Source organism: Hirundo rustica, chromosome 19, assembly GCF_015227805.2.
Source record: "Hirundo rustica isolate bHirRus1 chromosome 19, bHirRus1.pri.v3, whole genome shotgun sequence".
Lineage (NCBI taxonomy): Eukaryota > Metazoa > Chordata > Aves > Passeriformes > Hirundinidae > Hirundo > Hirundo rustica.
In genome coordinates this window covers 7,227,238-7,241,971 of record NC_053468.1, presented here as the reverse complement: position 1 = coordinate 7,241,971, position 14,734 = coordinate 7,227,238, and the positions used below count along the sequence as shown (strand labels likewise).

The 14,734-nt window shown below is 39.8% G+C and overlaps 1 protein-coding gene across 1 annotated transcript in view; it reads left to right on the top strand.

Annotated features, from left to right (window-relative positions):
* The window catches only part of ZZEF1 (zinc finger ZZ-type and EF-hand domain containing 1), a 57,137-nt gene that overhangs the window by 10,238 nt on the left and 32,165 nt on the right, over nucleotides 1-14,734 (top strand). The window contains exons 7-24 of the mRNA XM_040082231.2: nucleotides 869-985; nucleotides 1,180-1,358; nucleotides 2,279-2,377; nucleotides 3,482-3,573; nucleotides 4,533-4,681; nucleotides 5,221-5,332; nucleotides 6,427-6,642; nucleotides 7,131-7,231; nucleotides 7,568-7,737; nucleotides 8,503-8,636; nucleotides 8,938-9,008; nucleotides 9,442-9,556; nucleotides 10,148-10,307; nucleotides 11,240-11,361; nucleotides 11,447-11,557; nucleotides 12,211-12,377; nucleotides 12,924-13,005; nucleotides 13,613-13,814. Coding sequence (XP_039938165.1) covers nucleotides 869-985; nucleotides 1,180-1,358; nucleotides 2,279-2,377; nucleotides 3,482-3,573; nucleotides 4,533-4,681; nucleotides 5,221-5,332; nucleotides 6,427-6,642; nucleotides 7,131-7,231; nucleotides 7,568-7,737; nucleotides 8,503-8,636; nucleotides 8,938-9,008; nucleotides 9,442-9,556; nucleotides 10,148-10,307; nucleotides 11,240-11,361; nucleotides 11,447-11,557; nucleotides 12,211-12,377; nucleotides 12,924-13,005; nucleotides 13,613-13,814 — 2,399 coding nt within the window. The remainder of the gene's footprint in view (nucleotides 1-868; nucleotides 986-1,179; nucleotides 1,359-2,278; nucleotides 2,378-3,481; nucleotides 3,574-4,532; nucleotides 4,682-5,220; nucleotides 5,333-6,426; nucleotides 6,643-7,130; nucleotides 7,232-7,567; nucleotides 7,738-8,502; nucleotides 8,637-8,937; nucleotides 9,009-9,441; nucleotides 9,557-10,147; nucleotides 10,308-11,239; nucleotides 11,362-11,446; nucleotides 11,558-12,210; nucleotides 12,378-12,923; nucleotides 13,006-13,612; nucleotides 13,815-14,734) is intronic.

The window sequence follows — 14,734 nt, the reverse complement described above, 5'->3', positions numbered from 1 at the left end:
TGATTGACCATTTTCTGTGTAACGTTTCCTTGTTTGATTGCCAAACACTTCTGCTCCATGACTTGAAGGTTTGGAATCCTCATAAAACCACTCCACACCCACATCAGCTTTTGTAGAGCTCAGTTAGCACGATGTTACCATGCTGAAGAATGAGCACGGAGCTAATAAAGCATTAAAAAAATAAAATGGAGAAATCCTGACTAAAATCGTGCTTTCGGGAATTGCATTCAGTGTTTAGAGTTATAAAGCAAAACCACCAAACTTACTGGATGGAATAACTGTAATACTGAGTGGGAAGACTTTAGAATAACTTTGGTGAAACTGCTTAAGAATTCCTGATATCAGGGGTTATCCCATTATCTTTAGAAATTCGGAAAAATTCTGATTTGAGCTAACAAGTGTCTCCCTTAGTTTCTCTAATTCTTCTGAGGGACTTTCAAGTCAAATTTCTGTTTATTCATAGGCTCTTGCTCAATTCTAGACCAACTTAAAATGAAGCAGTGCTTGGACACCATCCATAAGCTCTTGCTCAATTCTAGACCAACTTAAAATGAAGCAGTGCTTGGACACGTAGCTATTTCTAATGCTGTCACAGATTTAATTTAAAACTGCTTGATATGTTTGTCTCATTAAATCTGAGACTAGATTCAAGATTACCCAGCAGTCATTGAACTTACCCTGCCTATTATGCAATACTGTTGTTCCCTTTTGAAGACATTTTCTGTGTAAATAGATCTTGTGCACTCAGAAGCAATTTGCAGAGACCTGCCCACACGAAGCATGAAGACTCAAGTGTTTAATTCACATCAGGAGGCTCTTTTCTCCAATTCTGCCTGGTTTCCTGACACTGTGTTTCACTTTTTCCTAGGAAAGCACTGCAGCACATGCCACCTCTATCCCTAACGCCAGGCTCCACAGATTTTTCAAGCTTCTTATCACCAAACGTTTTGGAAGAAGTAGATAGCTTCCTTATCAGAATAACAAGGTGAGCTTGTGTGGTTGATGCAGTGGGAAGTGGTTTAGAAGAGTCTGTAAATCAAATTTTTGCATCTTTACTCACATGCTCTTTTTAAAAATATCTTGAAAAATACAAATACACCAAGAAACAGACACCTGAGAGATTTGTTGAAAAACCAAATGTCCCAATTTTTCTTTTCACACTGTTGTTTTCCCTGACAGTTGTTGTACTACTCCAGAGGTGGAGCTGACACTCCTGGCCTTTGCCTTAGCCCGGGGAAGTGTTGCCAAAGTGCTGAGTTCCCTTTGTGCCATCACTGATCACCTGGACACTCCATACAAGGCTTCCTCCCTGATCTCTTCCATGGCAGCAGTCCGACAGAACCTGCTCTATAAATACGGTAATGGAACAATCCTGCATCCTGAGCTCTACAGCCTTAGGAAAATGCACAGCTTCGAGTTCTTCCACTTGTCGGGTTTTAAAAATCATCCAAATCTTAACTTAAAACTGTCGCTGAAATCACAACCTAGCAGCTGAACTGCCCGAAAAATTGGTGATTGATCAGCTTTCTGTGATCAAAAGAAAATCAAGAAGGTCAAGTAGGATTTTCTCAAGAGAGAAAACATGAACTTTGTAGATCGTGGCCCCTATGGTGTTTGTGTTGCTTAAAAGGCAACTGACAGGAAGTATTTTTCTTCTGCCAGTAAGACATTTGTTTGAGTGAGTGAGCCTTAGTGAGTGCTCTCTCCTGCAGGCATGCACAAATTGAAGATGCATTTTAAATGTAGTGTAGAGCTGTTCATGGTCTGGCATCAGGTGATGATTTTGCTGCATTTGCTGTACTTGTCTGATGAATCTGTATTTTCTCAGGTATCAACTTCTGAGATTCTCATTAGTCTCCCATGAAGAATTCTGCCCTTTCAGTATGGTTTTTCAGTACTTCTTGTCTTGTGCCAAAGAGCACGTGGATTATTTTATGATTATCGATGTTTACTTTTGAAAATTTTGAAAATTGGTTCGGTTTCCCCAGAGTAGCTAATGCCTTTTGTAAGTCAGGTGGTATTTCTTGGGTTGTGAATTTTAAAGTGTGGCAACAGTTGAAGGAACATTAATTGCCATGAATTTCATTGTCCATCTACTGTAGAGTAATGCATCTCTCATATTCCAGTTTCCCTCCCCTTTTTTGGATCTGACAGTCAAAATCTCGTAGTATTGTAATTTTTTTCTTTTTTTTTTTTTTTTCCTGAATGAAGAACTTTGGAAAATATATTTTACCATTTGAAATAAATTTGATAAGCCTGTTGATTTTTTTCCCCTTAGGAAAGCCTTTACGACTCACTCTGCAAGCATGTGATGTAAAGGGAAAAGAAGATAAATCAGGGCCTGAAAACCTCCTTGTAGAGCCATGGAGTGGGGATGGTAAGAACCTGGACCTAAAATTCATCATATTAGAATCACAAAATCAATTATGATTAGTTCGATGATTCCACCAAACATAATGATTGTTAACAGTGCTGTGGTGGTGTTCCATATTTACTTATATATATTTGATTCTTTATAATTTTATGCTATGGAAGATTTGTAATTTAAAAAAAAAAAAAAAAAAAAAAGTTGTTTGTAAACTAACAAACAAAAACCCAAACCAAAACAATGTATAAATTTGATTTTGCAGTATTGTGCTAAATATTTCTCCTAAACCACTTTATTGTTAAAACAAGCCAACCAAACAAAAAGATTGGATTTTGGAGAGAGTTATTAATATTCTGCATGGATGTCAGCAGTGAGCTGTCACAGGGAATATTCTACTAGAGCACACTTTGTGGGTTGAAGTCACTGTTAGTTTCCTAAATATTGATGGGCAGAGTTTGTAGAAGTCATTTCAATTCTCGCTGCACGTGCCTATTAATCCTCCCTTAAAGCCTCTCTTTGTTAATGCAATGCTTTTATGTGCTGGATACAACCTAAACAAAGAGATTTGTGTTTCTTGACCTCCGTTTTAAGTGAAATGCCACCTAATCTCTTTTTTTTTAATAGTTTATTGTCTTGTGCAGTGCTACTGGTAAATGAAAGCCATTGTGACAGAAAATCGGGCACATTCTAAATGCTTATTTCACACCTCTGTTTGTTCATGTGTATTCTTTGAGTTTATTCTTTAGTTATTTTGTGGCTTGTCTGCTGTTGTTTGGTGGCTCACAGTTTGGGGGACTATTCACTGAGTTCAGTCAACAGAGCCACAAACCAAAGTAATATTTGAGAATTGCTAATAAACTTTAATAAGAAAATATTCTAGAAATTACTGCAGACATTGCAGTGCCCATGGAGATACTGCCTGGAGAGTTCTGTGTGAAATACAATCTTTTAAGTAGTCCCTTTTATTTGGAAACATTTGCTAATGAGCATTTCACTGGAAAAATGTTGTGGTTTTGTTTCTTTCCTCCCTTGAGCCCACAATCCCAGTATGCTCTTTCAAACACCTCGCACTAGCACTCACTCAAACTCATTCTGTTCCCACTGCTGCTTTAGGTTTTCTTACTGAAACTGGGAAAACCAGAGCCAGTATCATTCTTTCTACTGGAACTGAATCTTCATTTCAAGTGACACAAATTAGAATAAAGGTATGTAGTTGCTGAGAGCTTTTGAAGTAGAAGACTTGCTTTTTCCCCTAGTGGTGGAATTGAATTTGCATTTTTTTTATATGAACTGAAATATAAATTCCTTATGAAATACTTTTATTTTAGAGTTTTTCTTCAGTGGAAGTCAGGGAACTTCAGGAAAAGCTCTTAAATTGTTCCAGGGAGCCACAAGCATGTAGTAAAGACATTTATTTTATATTGATTTTATCTATATCTTGCAATATATACCTCAAGCCAGAGACTCCTTGGTTTGTGGTTTCTCTCTGAAGTGTGTGGATTTATATGCAAGGTCTTTTATGTTTAAAATAACTTTGAATAGCAGAGTGAGTTCAGATTAAATGGAGGTATTTCAAATTCTGTTTAAAAACACCAGTGTAATTTGAACATTTGGTGGGACTGTTACCTGCTTTCAAAGGAAGGTCTTGTGATTAAATCTCATGGCCAAGACAAAACTTCAGTGAGGTTTCTGCTGCTGAATTGACTTATTTACTTAAGACAAAGCTATAGTATTATTTAATTCCCAGAGCGACAATGCATATTTCTATGTCAAAGAGATTTTAACATGAATGGACTTCTGGCAAGTAAATTCTAACTGGAGCTGGAGAGGCAACTGTTTTGCAGTGTAGTGATATTAACAGGGAAACATGATTTTAGTTTTGTTTATTCTTTTAAATGGAAAAAGAACTCAAAAGTACAATGGGAATTAATATGTGGCACTCTAGTTAATGTCAGGATGCTGGCAGGGTGATGAATACAGCAAATAATAATAACTGCAATCACGTACGTGATCTCAATTCAGCGGGTCGCAGAAGTTTTCATAACATTTCTCTCAAGGTGTTTGATTTTCCTGTGGAATCCCAGGGAGCAGGGTTGTCAGGGTTTGGTTGCTTCCCATCAGTTCCTGCCCTTCCTGGCTGCCCTGGTGTGTGTTTGTCCCCCAGGTGCGGCGCGGTGCCATCGGGGCGCAGTGCGGGCTGGTGTTCGCCTACAACGGCGCCTCGGAGAAGTTCCACGCCGAGGAACACTTCAAAAAGTTTGAGAGCTACGACAAATGGAAGCTGAGGGAGTTCAAACAGTTTTTAAAAACCAGGTATAAATGGGTTTTCGTCACGTACACGTGGGAAATAAATGTTACGTTTGGTTGTTTTGCGATGCCGCTCGAATTACTGAGATTGTGCCAAGTGACTTAAAAATAGGGGATCATTTAATTGTTGTTTGATTTTTATGAGCCTTGATTTGATGTGTTGAGTGAAATGTGTACCTAGCTGTTGTTTTCAGCCACTTGATTTAAAGGCCTGCTATAAAAGGGATATAGCAAAACAAACCTTCTACTTCGGGTGTAGATCAATGATAACAAGTTTTTAAATTGAGTTCTATTAAACCAGTTTTCAGAGCTGTTATTTAGGAGTAAGGGGAGGTTAAGGGGCCCATGACAAAAAAGATTTTTTTTTTTTGGTTTTTTTTTTTAACCTTGCATGTGGTAGAGCTTTGGGTTTGTGAAGCATTCTGTTGTCTTTCTTCATCTTTATAGTCATAACACACTCTTAAGTATTTTGGTAGAGTATCATCAGCTTTGAAATGTCTCTAAACTTTTTCTTTACAAAGTGTGTTACATTCTTCTCTACACAGAAGCAGTTGTTCGTGTGATGATTTGGGAGATGATGATCCTATTGGCTGGTTTGAAGTAGAAGAAGAATGGGATGAAGTTGATGTCAAGATGCAGCAATGCAGAGTTTCCCAGGTAAGAACCCACAAAAACCCTTTGGCCCAGTCATAGTGAACAGGGGCTCTTTTCTGTGCCAACTGAAATTAACCTAATTCTATTCTGCTGTATAGAGAAAAAAATTAATGGGCTTCTAGTTAAATGAATAATTCATCTTTTGTCCTCTGACTTCTATTCCTTTTCTCTGTATGCACATATATATATATACACAGCTGTAGTTAAGTGGTGCTTTGTGATCAAATTTAATGCAAAGTTATGTGATAATGTGCAGATTACTGTTTTAATATGATTGTTGCTTTATTCTATTATCTAGAATTTAACTACTGTGTAGTCATAGCATTTATTCTTTCAGAGCCAGGTTCTTCAATCCGTGTTTCAGTGGGCAAACAATCACAAAGCCTTTCCATCAGTTAGGCTGCTGTCCCAGGAATGGAGACTCTCCTTTCCAGAATGGCAGAAGATGCTTTTGATTTGTAGTGCTTGGTGCATTTGTAGGCAAGGCAGCATTTCAGATCATGGTTCTGGAATCAGCTGTTGTAGTTCCCCAATCCATCTGCACTGTGGGAATTAAGAGATCTGGTGGCATTGTTGTGTCAGCTGGGATTTTTCCTAACTCTGCTGCTGCTTGCTAAGTCACTGCTGCTGCAGAGTAACTGAGTACACGTGGCTGGCAGGACTTGCTGTTCCTTCTGCTTTGTGCTCTGCGCCTCACTGAGAACTGACTGATCAAAGTATGTTCTACACATTACATATTGACCCTCTGCTTGCTTTTAAATGCAGCTAATAATTCTTTAACCTGCAAGAATGGTGTAGCTGTGGCAGAGAAGAGCAGTGTGTGCAGAATGAATGAACTGATAATAATTAACTAACTTTGCAGGCACCTGTAGAGGTCACAGAAACGTCCCTGTGACTTTTTGGAAGTAGGGAGGAGATCAAACTTAGCCTGACTCTCAGGCTCAGTATTTTAAACCTCTGGAGGTGATAGACAAGGGGCTAAGGCTTCTCCTCTTAATCCCACCTCAATCCTCACTTACATGCACTCCTGCCTTATAAAAGCTCGATTTGTACCAGCTTTTAAACCCAAACCTTGTGCTGTTTTTATACCCATCTAGTACTTGATGATAAAGTTCTTGTGCACCAGACAAGAGTCAGCAGAGCGGCTCGGGGTGCAAGGGCTGAGTGTCCTGGGCTACCTGCGGCCCCAGCGGGACGAGCCCTGCCGGACCATGAGCTGCCTGCAGTGCAGGAAAGCTGAGGATGACACAGTTTGTGGCACAACTCTGCTCCTGAAGACACTTCATTTCATCCAGCAGCTGGCGCAGGACCTGGTATTTTCACTTCTTAGGGGTTTTTTAAGCCTCTGTTTGCCAGGCTAAAAGGAATAAGGCAGTGCAAACAGCAGTGGTGAACGGGCAAAGAAAAGTTGGGGCGCTTTTGACAAAGGTTAAAAAGCATGTTGTGGGGAAAAAATATTTCTGAAAAATAGAATTCTCTGTATGTTTGCTGAAGGTTTATTACTACCAATTAAATTTGATGGAGAGGTTGAGGTTATAAAGTCTTCTGGTGGTAGGGAAAAGGGCTGGGATCCTAGAAATCCAGAAAGCGGGGAGGATTCTGTGAATAAGAAGGTTTCAGCATGAATTGTCACATTTATACACCAGGATATCCATGAAAGAACTTAAACTGGAATTCATGTTAGCTGCAAATTTACGAGAAAGCTGGCTGTGCTTTCCTTTAAGTGCTTAGGGATTTATGTTTTATAAATGTCCTGTATAGAGTTAACTTTCCAATCCTGCATTTTCTTTGCCTTTTTAAGGTTCACCAGAAGGAGAGTGGATTAAAATACAAGTCATTTTTAGATTTCACAGGCCTTGATTTGCAGCTGTTCTGGAATTTTTACAATAAACTGCACCAAAAGTAAGTCTCTTCTTTAGTGTCTGCTGAAGCGCTAATCAGTGTGTGTGTGTATAAATAAAATATCTTCGTTTAGTAACAGCAGTTTGTTCTTCCTAAACTACATCATTTACATAAATAACATTTCCCTACTGCTGCCATATGGACTTGTAACTATAAAGTTGTGTAGCAGCTCAAGCTGTAGATTAATTGAGCTGGTAGCTACACTTCCTTTGGCTATATCTCTAGACTCAGTGGTTTTTATCTAGCTGAAATGGTGACTTTCATAGCAACACTGACTTGGTGCAGAAGAGCTGCTTTTTAAATTTTTGCTTCTATTTGTTATATATCTTCTTACAGCCCAAGGGAAGAATGTATCTTTGCTCAAACACTGCTGTTGCAGCTTCTCCAGAGCTGCTTCTCTGTACTTACTGGAGATAATAAAACTGCTAAACCTCAAGAAACTCCTCAGAGCAAGACAGCTGATCACACAAAAGCTGCAGAAGAGCTTTATAGACATTTGTGTGAAGGTAATTTTTATTCAATATACGTTGACTGTTTTGTCTGTTAAAGTTTGGGAAAAGAGATTCATTCCTAGAGGCCAAGTCAGCTCCTGTTCCTTTGATTCTCCTTCAGGTCAGTGTGTGCTAATTAGTCTATCACTAGAAACTTTCCTTGGCCCAGAGAAATGGTTTTGTAAACTTTCTGACAACGTGCTCTGGAAACAGCTGCAGTAGAAAACTCCTTTTGAACGTGTCACCTGCTTGTGCCACCAGGGAATGTCACCCTTTGGCTATAACTTTACTGGGGTTTATTTCTTTCTGATATTGCATGTCAGTGTAAATGAGCTCATGAGAAGATTGTAAGGTTTACAGGAACACAGGGAAACTTCTGGAGCCAGTGAGGAGAATGGGAATTACAGATCAGATTTCGTTGGAAGCAGGGTGGCATGCTCTCTATTCAAACATAATTTGAAGTCTCTTGCCAAGAGAGCTAGAGGGAAAACGCTTCATGTAGAATCTGTCACATCTTGAAAATTTTATTAGCTATGATGGGTGTCAAGTTATAATCTTCCTAGAATTCATTTACTTGCTGAATAGATATAAATATAAATCTTTCTTAATATAAATCTTTCTTGCTATAAGTCAAAAAGTTTCCCCTCATTTGCTGTGTGTATAATGGGATTGCAAGGGCTTGAAGTTGTGTAGACTAACCTTTAATTCAGTTATGCCTCTGACATATTAGATGGGGTATTAATTAGAACTTGTAATTTTGTTTCCTTTTTGTATGAGCAGTAGTGGATATGGGGGACAGTAACTTCATGCCAATGAAAATGCTGAAAGAGGAAGTTAAGAACACCTTACTCAGTGGAGCAGCAGTTTTTTTCCCAGATAGACAGACCAGGCGACACCAGCTCTTCACCATGATGGTAAACATTGAATGAGAAATTGTTTGTTTAGTGCCTGCTTTCTTTATGCAGAAAAGAGGACAAATCTGAGTTGTTATTCTCAAATAATACACACTTTGTCCCATTCAAGTAAAAACCTTATTTTTTTTTTCTTTGCCTCTTTTTACCCTTCCCCTTTTCTCTCTGCAGCTAATCCAAAGAAAGAGGAGCTAACCCTGCCTTTCTTACCAAAAATGAATAATAGAACACAGAAATTAGAATTCTTTGTCACAGAGGAGGAAAACAGAACGTATCATAAAAATAAATCTTTTTCCTTTTCTAGAAAAACATCACAGACCAGGAACATAAGCAATCTGTACATCTTGCCTTCAGATCCTTGTGTACCCACTTCAGGTAAGTGGTTCTGAAATTGAAAATATTTGTCTGATAACCCACATTTGTTAATAAGTTTGTGTTTAATCCTTTTTACAAACGTTACTCCCCTGAACAATAATTCTCTGAAGTAATCAACTAATGTTGTTTAGAAAGGACATGCTACTACTCAATATTTTTATTAACTGAATGGCTCTATAAAACACTGGCCAAGGTTGGTGTTGAAATCACTGTGTATTGCTCTTGGGCTTCTCCTAGGCTGTCTTCCAAATTTTTAAGTAATTGTTTGTCAGTGCTGATGGTTGCCATTGATTTAATTATTCTGGAGTCATCAAAATGCAAACTTCTGACTTTCGTTGTAATTATACAGTAGGATCTCTATAGACTTAACACAAAAATTACGAAATTTCTAGTTTGGAACTCCTTGTTTACTAAGAATCTCTTTGTTTTGTAGCGATCAAGATCCAGGTGGACTCTTACTGTTACCAGAGAAAGGAGTTTCTGCAAATTTTGACATGAGTGAAGTGTTATCAGTCATGGACACCCTTCTCCTTGTGGCAGCAAGAGAGGTGACTGGCTTTGCTCCTGCTTCCTTCTCTTGGGTTTTGGAGGCACTGAGCACGAGCTGCTTTCCCTGCTGTGGATACTGAGGGGCAGCTGTCCTTGTGCATGCAGCTGTCCAAGAAACCAGCAGGATTAGCTTTTCCAACCAGTGTGTTTCCCTTTAAGCATTCACATTTCATAATGAAGAATATTTTTATGGTATGAAATATGTAAGATGTGGTGGTTTTCCGTAGCATTGAAAAGACTCTATGAGAGAGACACTGGGCTACAGAAGGACTCATTGCATTTTGAGAGGACAGGATTGGGCATGCCACTAAGGGAGGTGGAAATGGAGGAGGGTTGTTTACATATGCACAAAAACTGTGCTGAGAACATGGAGTGACTCATATGGAGCTGTTCCTATTTAAAATGGTGCTATATCAAAACAGAGCTCATCTCTTGCTACATGGTGTTACATGCTGATTGTCATTTGCATTTCATCTTTTTCTGGGCTGAGTGGGATGATTGTGTCCATCCCAGTTTACTTGGTGCATGCTGTGTGTCATGCTGCTGCAGAAGAGGCTCCATTGCATTCATGAACGTTCTTTATTTTTCAGTGTGAAATGATGATGCTGGATGTTGCACAGCCAGAGAGTGGCACAGTCTTGTCTTCCTTATTCTGGTCTGTTCAGGGCAGCCTCCTTTCCTGGTGCTATCTGCAGCTTAAAGGCACTGATAATTCAGCCAAGGATCTTGCAGCAGAGATCCTTAAAACCTGTAAGTGCTGGGATTGAATGCAGGATTAAATGTGGTGCAATACTGGACTTTAAAATGTGATTTTGCAAATTGCAGTGTAATTAGGGATCACCAAAGGTTGCCTGAGGCGTACTCGGAACTGTCATAGCATTTTTAATCTCTCTAGGAAGTAATTAGTAGGCATATTAAGCAACTTGGAGTTTTAGCTCTACTGATCATCTTACATTGGGAGAACCTTCAGAAAGCATTTCAATAAGTTTTGGGGGCCAAATACTGAAAAAAAAAAAACCCAAACAACAAATAGTTTCCATTTGAACATTTAAATTTCTTAGCATCCCTTATTTTGGTAAACTCCTGGATGGTGATGTGTACTTTCTTGGATGTTTGTAATAGCAAGAAGAAAGGAACTTGGTTAAGAAGCTAGGTAAATCTAAGGGGTTTTCTTGGTTTTTTTATGGGGGTGTACTGTTAGGGGTTTTTTAATGCAGCAGCTCAGTGTTGAGTTAACAAAGGTGTAGTTTTATGTAAAATGACATCATATTTATGTTATTTGTATATAAATAGATTTGCTGTGTTCCTGTCTTACATTTAAAAATGGAGTAAGGCTGTAGGTAAAAATTCTACCCTCACTTGTTACTTCAGCTGCGTTGATTAGCAGTGTGTGGAGACTCCTGGATACCTGGAGGTTGTTGAAAAACAATCTTGGGGTGTTTGATGAGATTCCTCATCACTCATTTTCTCAGTACTATTGTTGATAAGCAGGATTTGTTTCCACAATAGAAATATCACAGAAAACTTCTCTGGAGTGTTGGGTGTTGCAGCCTTGGGGCAACAGATCCTTTCCTGCTGTGTCTGTCCTTGTGCACATCACCTTGCACATAGTGTTTGGTAAAGTGAATTGTGGGGGCAAACCCTCAAGGTAGCTGTTAAGGATTCTTTTCTCTTCTCTTTAGATGTGGGCCAGTTCCTGTCAAATATCAGAACAATTTTGAGGTCACTCTTATCTCAATACAGCGGCAAAACAATAGTAGAAAAAATAAGTAGCTCTGTCTTTGCTATGGCAACTCGTCAGCTGGTGAGTGACCTGTGGGGTTTTATCCTGTTCCTGGGGGCCGTGGCTGTGAGTCTGGCGTTTTCCTGACACCTCTGTTTGCTCCTAGGTCATCTTCTTGTTGGATTTTTGCACTTTAGACATTCCGTACTGCACTCTGCTCCAGGGATTCAGCACTTTGATAGAACCACTGAAAAGCCTTTGTAGTGAACCTCATAAGGTAACTAAAGACACAGGCACTGTCAAACATAGCGAAACAAAAGCAAAATTGCAAGAAATACGTAGAAAACACGGGTGATTCTGTTGGTGAGCGTTGGAAAAGAGTAGAAAGCTTCTAAAAGTGTGGGGTGTGTAATGAAATGTTGAGTAAAGAACAAGAAGCGTGTCTACTGATAAGGGAGATGGGCAAAGTGGTCAGAAAGTGCAACTGGAATGAGCAGCCTGGAAGGTAGAAAGGAACGAGGGGATTCTGAGAGTGAAGAGGAAAACAAATCAAAAATAGTATATGCTTACCATTTTTATCTTCACTGCTGGTGGTGATGCAGATAAAGTCTGTAGTGTAGATGTTTAAATCTGCATTAGTCATCCAGGCTCTTTGTCATGAGGGGAGACTTGCAGTCACTTGTGGGTGAGACAATCTCCTCCTGATCCTCCTCCTGCAGTAGACTGGGTGGGTTTTGCTTTAGTAGTGCTTCCTTCTTGTGATCACCAAGGATTGTCTCCAGAACTAATCTCGGTGTAAGTCAATGCTGCAGCCTTTTGAATGCCATTTGTATGCACATCTGGCAACTTAAATGTACAAACACAAAAGTCTAGTGGTAATTTATTTGTTTTTCTTACCTTGGTATCAAAGAATGCGTTTTTGTTGTACAGATGGACATGGAAAGCTGGCAGCAGGAGCAGCCTGTAGTGTTGAGAACCTGGACAATGGAATCACCTCATAACTATGGAGATAATTGCCACGAGGTCTCAGTCTTCCTGTGTCATGGGGCAACTTACTTTGAGGTGGAATTTGATGAAAAATGTGAAACTGAAAGGAGGTAATTCAATCTTGAGCCGTGTTAAATGCCGGTGTCTGATTGCAGAGGGGCAATCCATGTTTCAATGGCACTCCACACGTGCCATTTCAATTTCTTCATTGTCAAGAGCAAAGTGTATTTCTGAATGACCTTGTGCTGAAAGCTGCCTCTTCTGGCACATTTACAGACGTGCTGTTCATGTGAATTTTGCTTCCTTTGGCCTTGATCTCTTGGTGAGATGCTGTGACCACCACAGTTTGTGCTCATGGTATTTATTTTGCCCTCTTTCTGCTGGCTTGGTTTCTCTTGGTACTGCTTAGTTAAAGTATTTTCCAGATGTTAGATTTGGCATCCAATTCCAAAGTCCTGCAGGACTGTAGATCTGTGTTTGCTGGGACTTCTGCATTGAACCATGAAATAAATTCCTTAGCAGTCACATGAAGGTGTGGTTCAGAAGGAAGTGACAGGGTGCACTTAGATACAGCACTTGTGAAAATCCTGAAGCAAAACCATTCTCCCCCAAACTTAAAAAGTAAATTTGGAAGTAATGAATTGCAATTTTCACAGGTATGATTACCTGGAGTTTACTGATGCCAGAGGGGCAAAAACTCGTTACGATACAAAGGTTGGCACTGAGAAATGGCCTAAGGTGAGCACCTTTAAAATTCTGAACCAAATTATTTTATTCAGTCTTAGGAAGTCCTTATGATTCCTGTGGAAACCTATTATGTAAAAGGACGTGTGCTTTTGTGCATGGGTGTGTTTATTCGGTTTCTTAGGTGGGGGGGCAGGAGGTGGGGAAGAAAGTCTGAAATGCTGCAAATAAAAGGAGTGAATGAGTAAAGAATCTCTCTTTGCTCCTGTTTATAAAAGAGCAATCAGTTAAAGTGAAAAGGAATAGTCACGTTTAACTGCCAGTAATATGTGGGTAAAACTTGCTCTGCCCTTGCAGATTTTTGTATCATAAGACAAGTGTGGCCCTTCCTCAGGCTGTGCTCTGGGCTCAAATGGGATGCTGCTCAGAATTCCACTTTGTGGCTCTGACTTTCAAAGCTCAATCATATATAAAATTGCTCATTAAGCTCTTGCATAGACATTTTACCTGCTTAATTCTCATTGAGATAGTGGGGGAAATTAGCTCTGTTATGGCCCAGAACGTAAGACTGAAACCCCAGAGTTGCTGAAGGGAATTCATTACCCTGAAACGTTCTCCTGTCATGTACATTTGGCAAAATGACTGTTTTGTTGCTCTGTAGAAAGTGACCTTTAAGGCTGGCCCACGGCTGCAGTTTCTCTTTCACTCTGACAGCAGCAATAATGAGTGGGGCTACAAGTTCTCCGTCACTGCTTACGGCCTCCCAGACGTTGCCGTGTCTTGGGGCTTGGATTTACAGCTGCTTGTCTCCCGGCTGATGGGGCGCTTGGCTTCCCGGAGCATGGCCCTCAAATCCCTGCGAGGTGAGTGCCTCCACGCCTGGGCTGCCTGCAGACAGCTCCTGCAAGGGCTTCGTGCTGAGCATCCCCTGGGAAAATGGAGCTCCTTTGGTGTTTCCATCACGTGGGAGACTTGTGTTGGAATTCTGGAGACTGGGATGTTGGGGTTTTAGTGCGTAGTGATACATTGTGAGTCAAGGTGGAGGGCTTTGGGCGTTGTCTGAGTCCTTCTTCTTCACCTTCTTCTTCATGGGTTTGGGTGGTTTTCTGTGAAAGAGGTCCACGTTGTGGGCCTTGGGTCAGAAATATAAATAATACAGATGTCACCTCGTTATTGGGAAGTTATCACTTAAATAACCTTGGAAAGAGTTAAAAGCGCTCCATTTTATCTCGTTTCTCTAACTTGCTAGTTAGAGCTCACGGCTCATCAGTCTGTAAATAAGTAAGAAACAATAAACATCCAAGTCTGAACTCAAAACCTACATTTCCCATGTACTAATCCTGACCTTGGCAAGGGAAAAAAGTAGCCAGAACCTTCACAGACTTGCTGTGTTGCACATCCGTGGAAGACATGAACACATGGAAGTGATCCTACTAAGCCAAATTACGTTTATGAAGTACTATCATGTTCTTTTTTTGCCATTTAAAATTGTTCCCTGGTGCTGTTAACCGCCCCACATTGGGAGTGTGAATATGGAGCCGACAAACTGAAAAAATTACGGGGCTTAGAATCGTTTGTGTCCTAAGTTTCACATGAGCATTTGGTATTGAATGAAAATTGAAGCCACAAAATAAGTTTGGTTAATTCCAGTAGTTAAGTACACTTAGGATTTGGGCCTCAAGGTTAAGTAAGACAAATTTTTTAAAATATTAAAAAAAAAAGTTTATTGTTTAATTTTAAAACAAGAACACTTCTCTAGCTTCCTCAATCTGAATCCAACCAC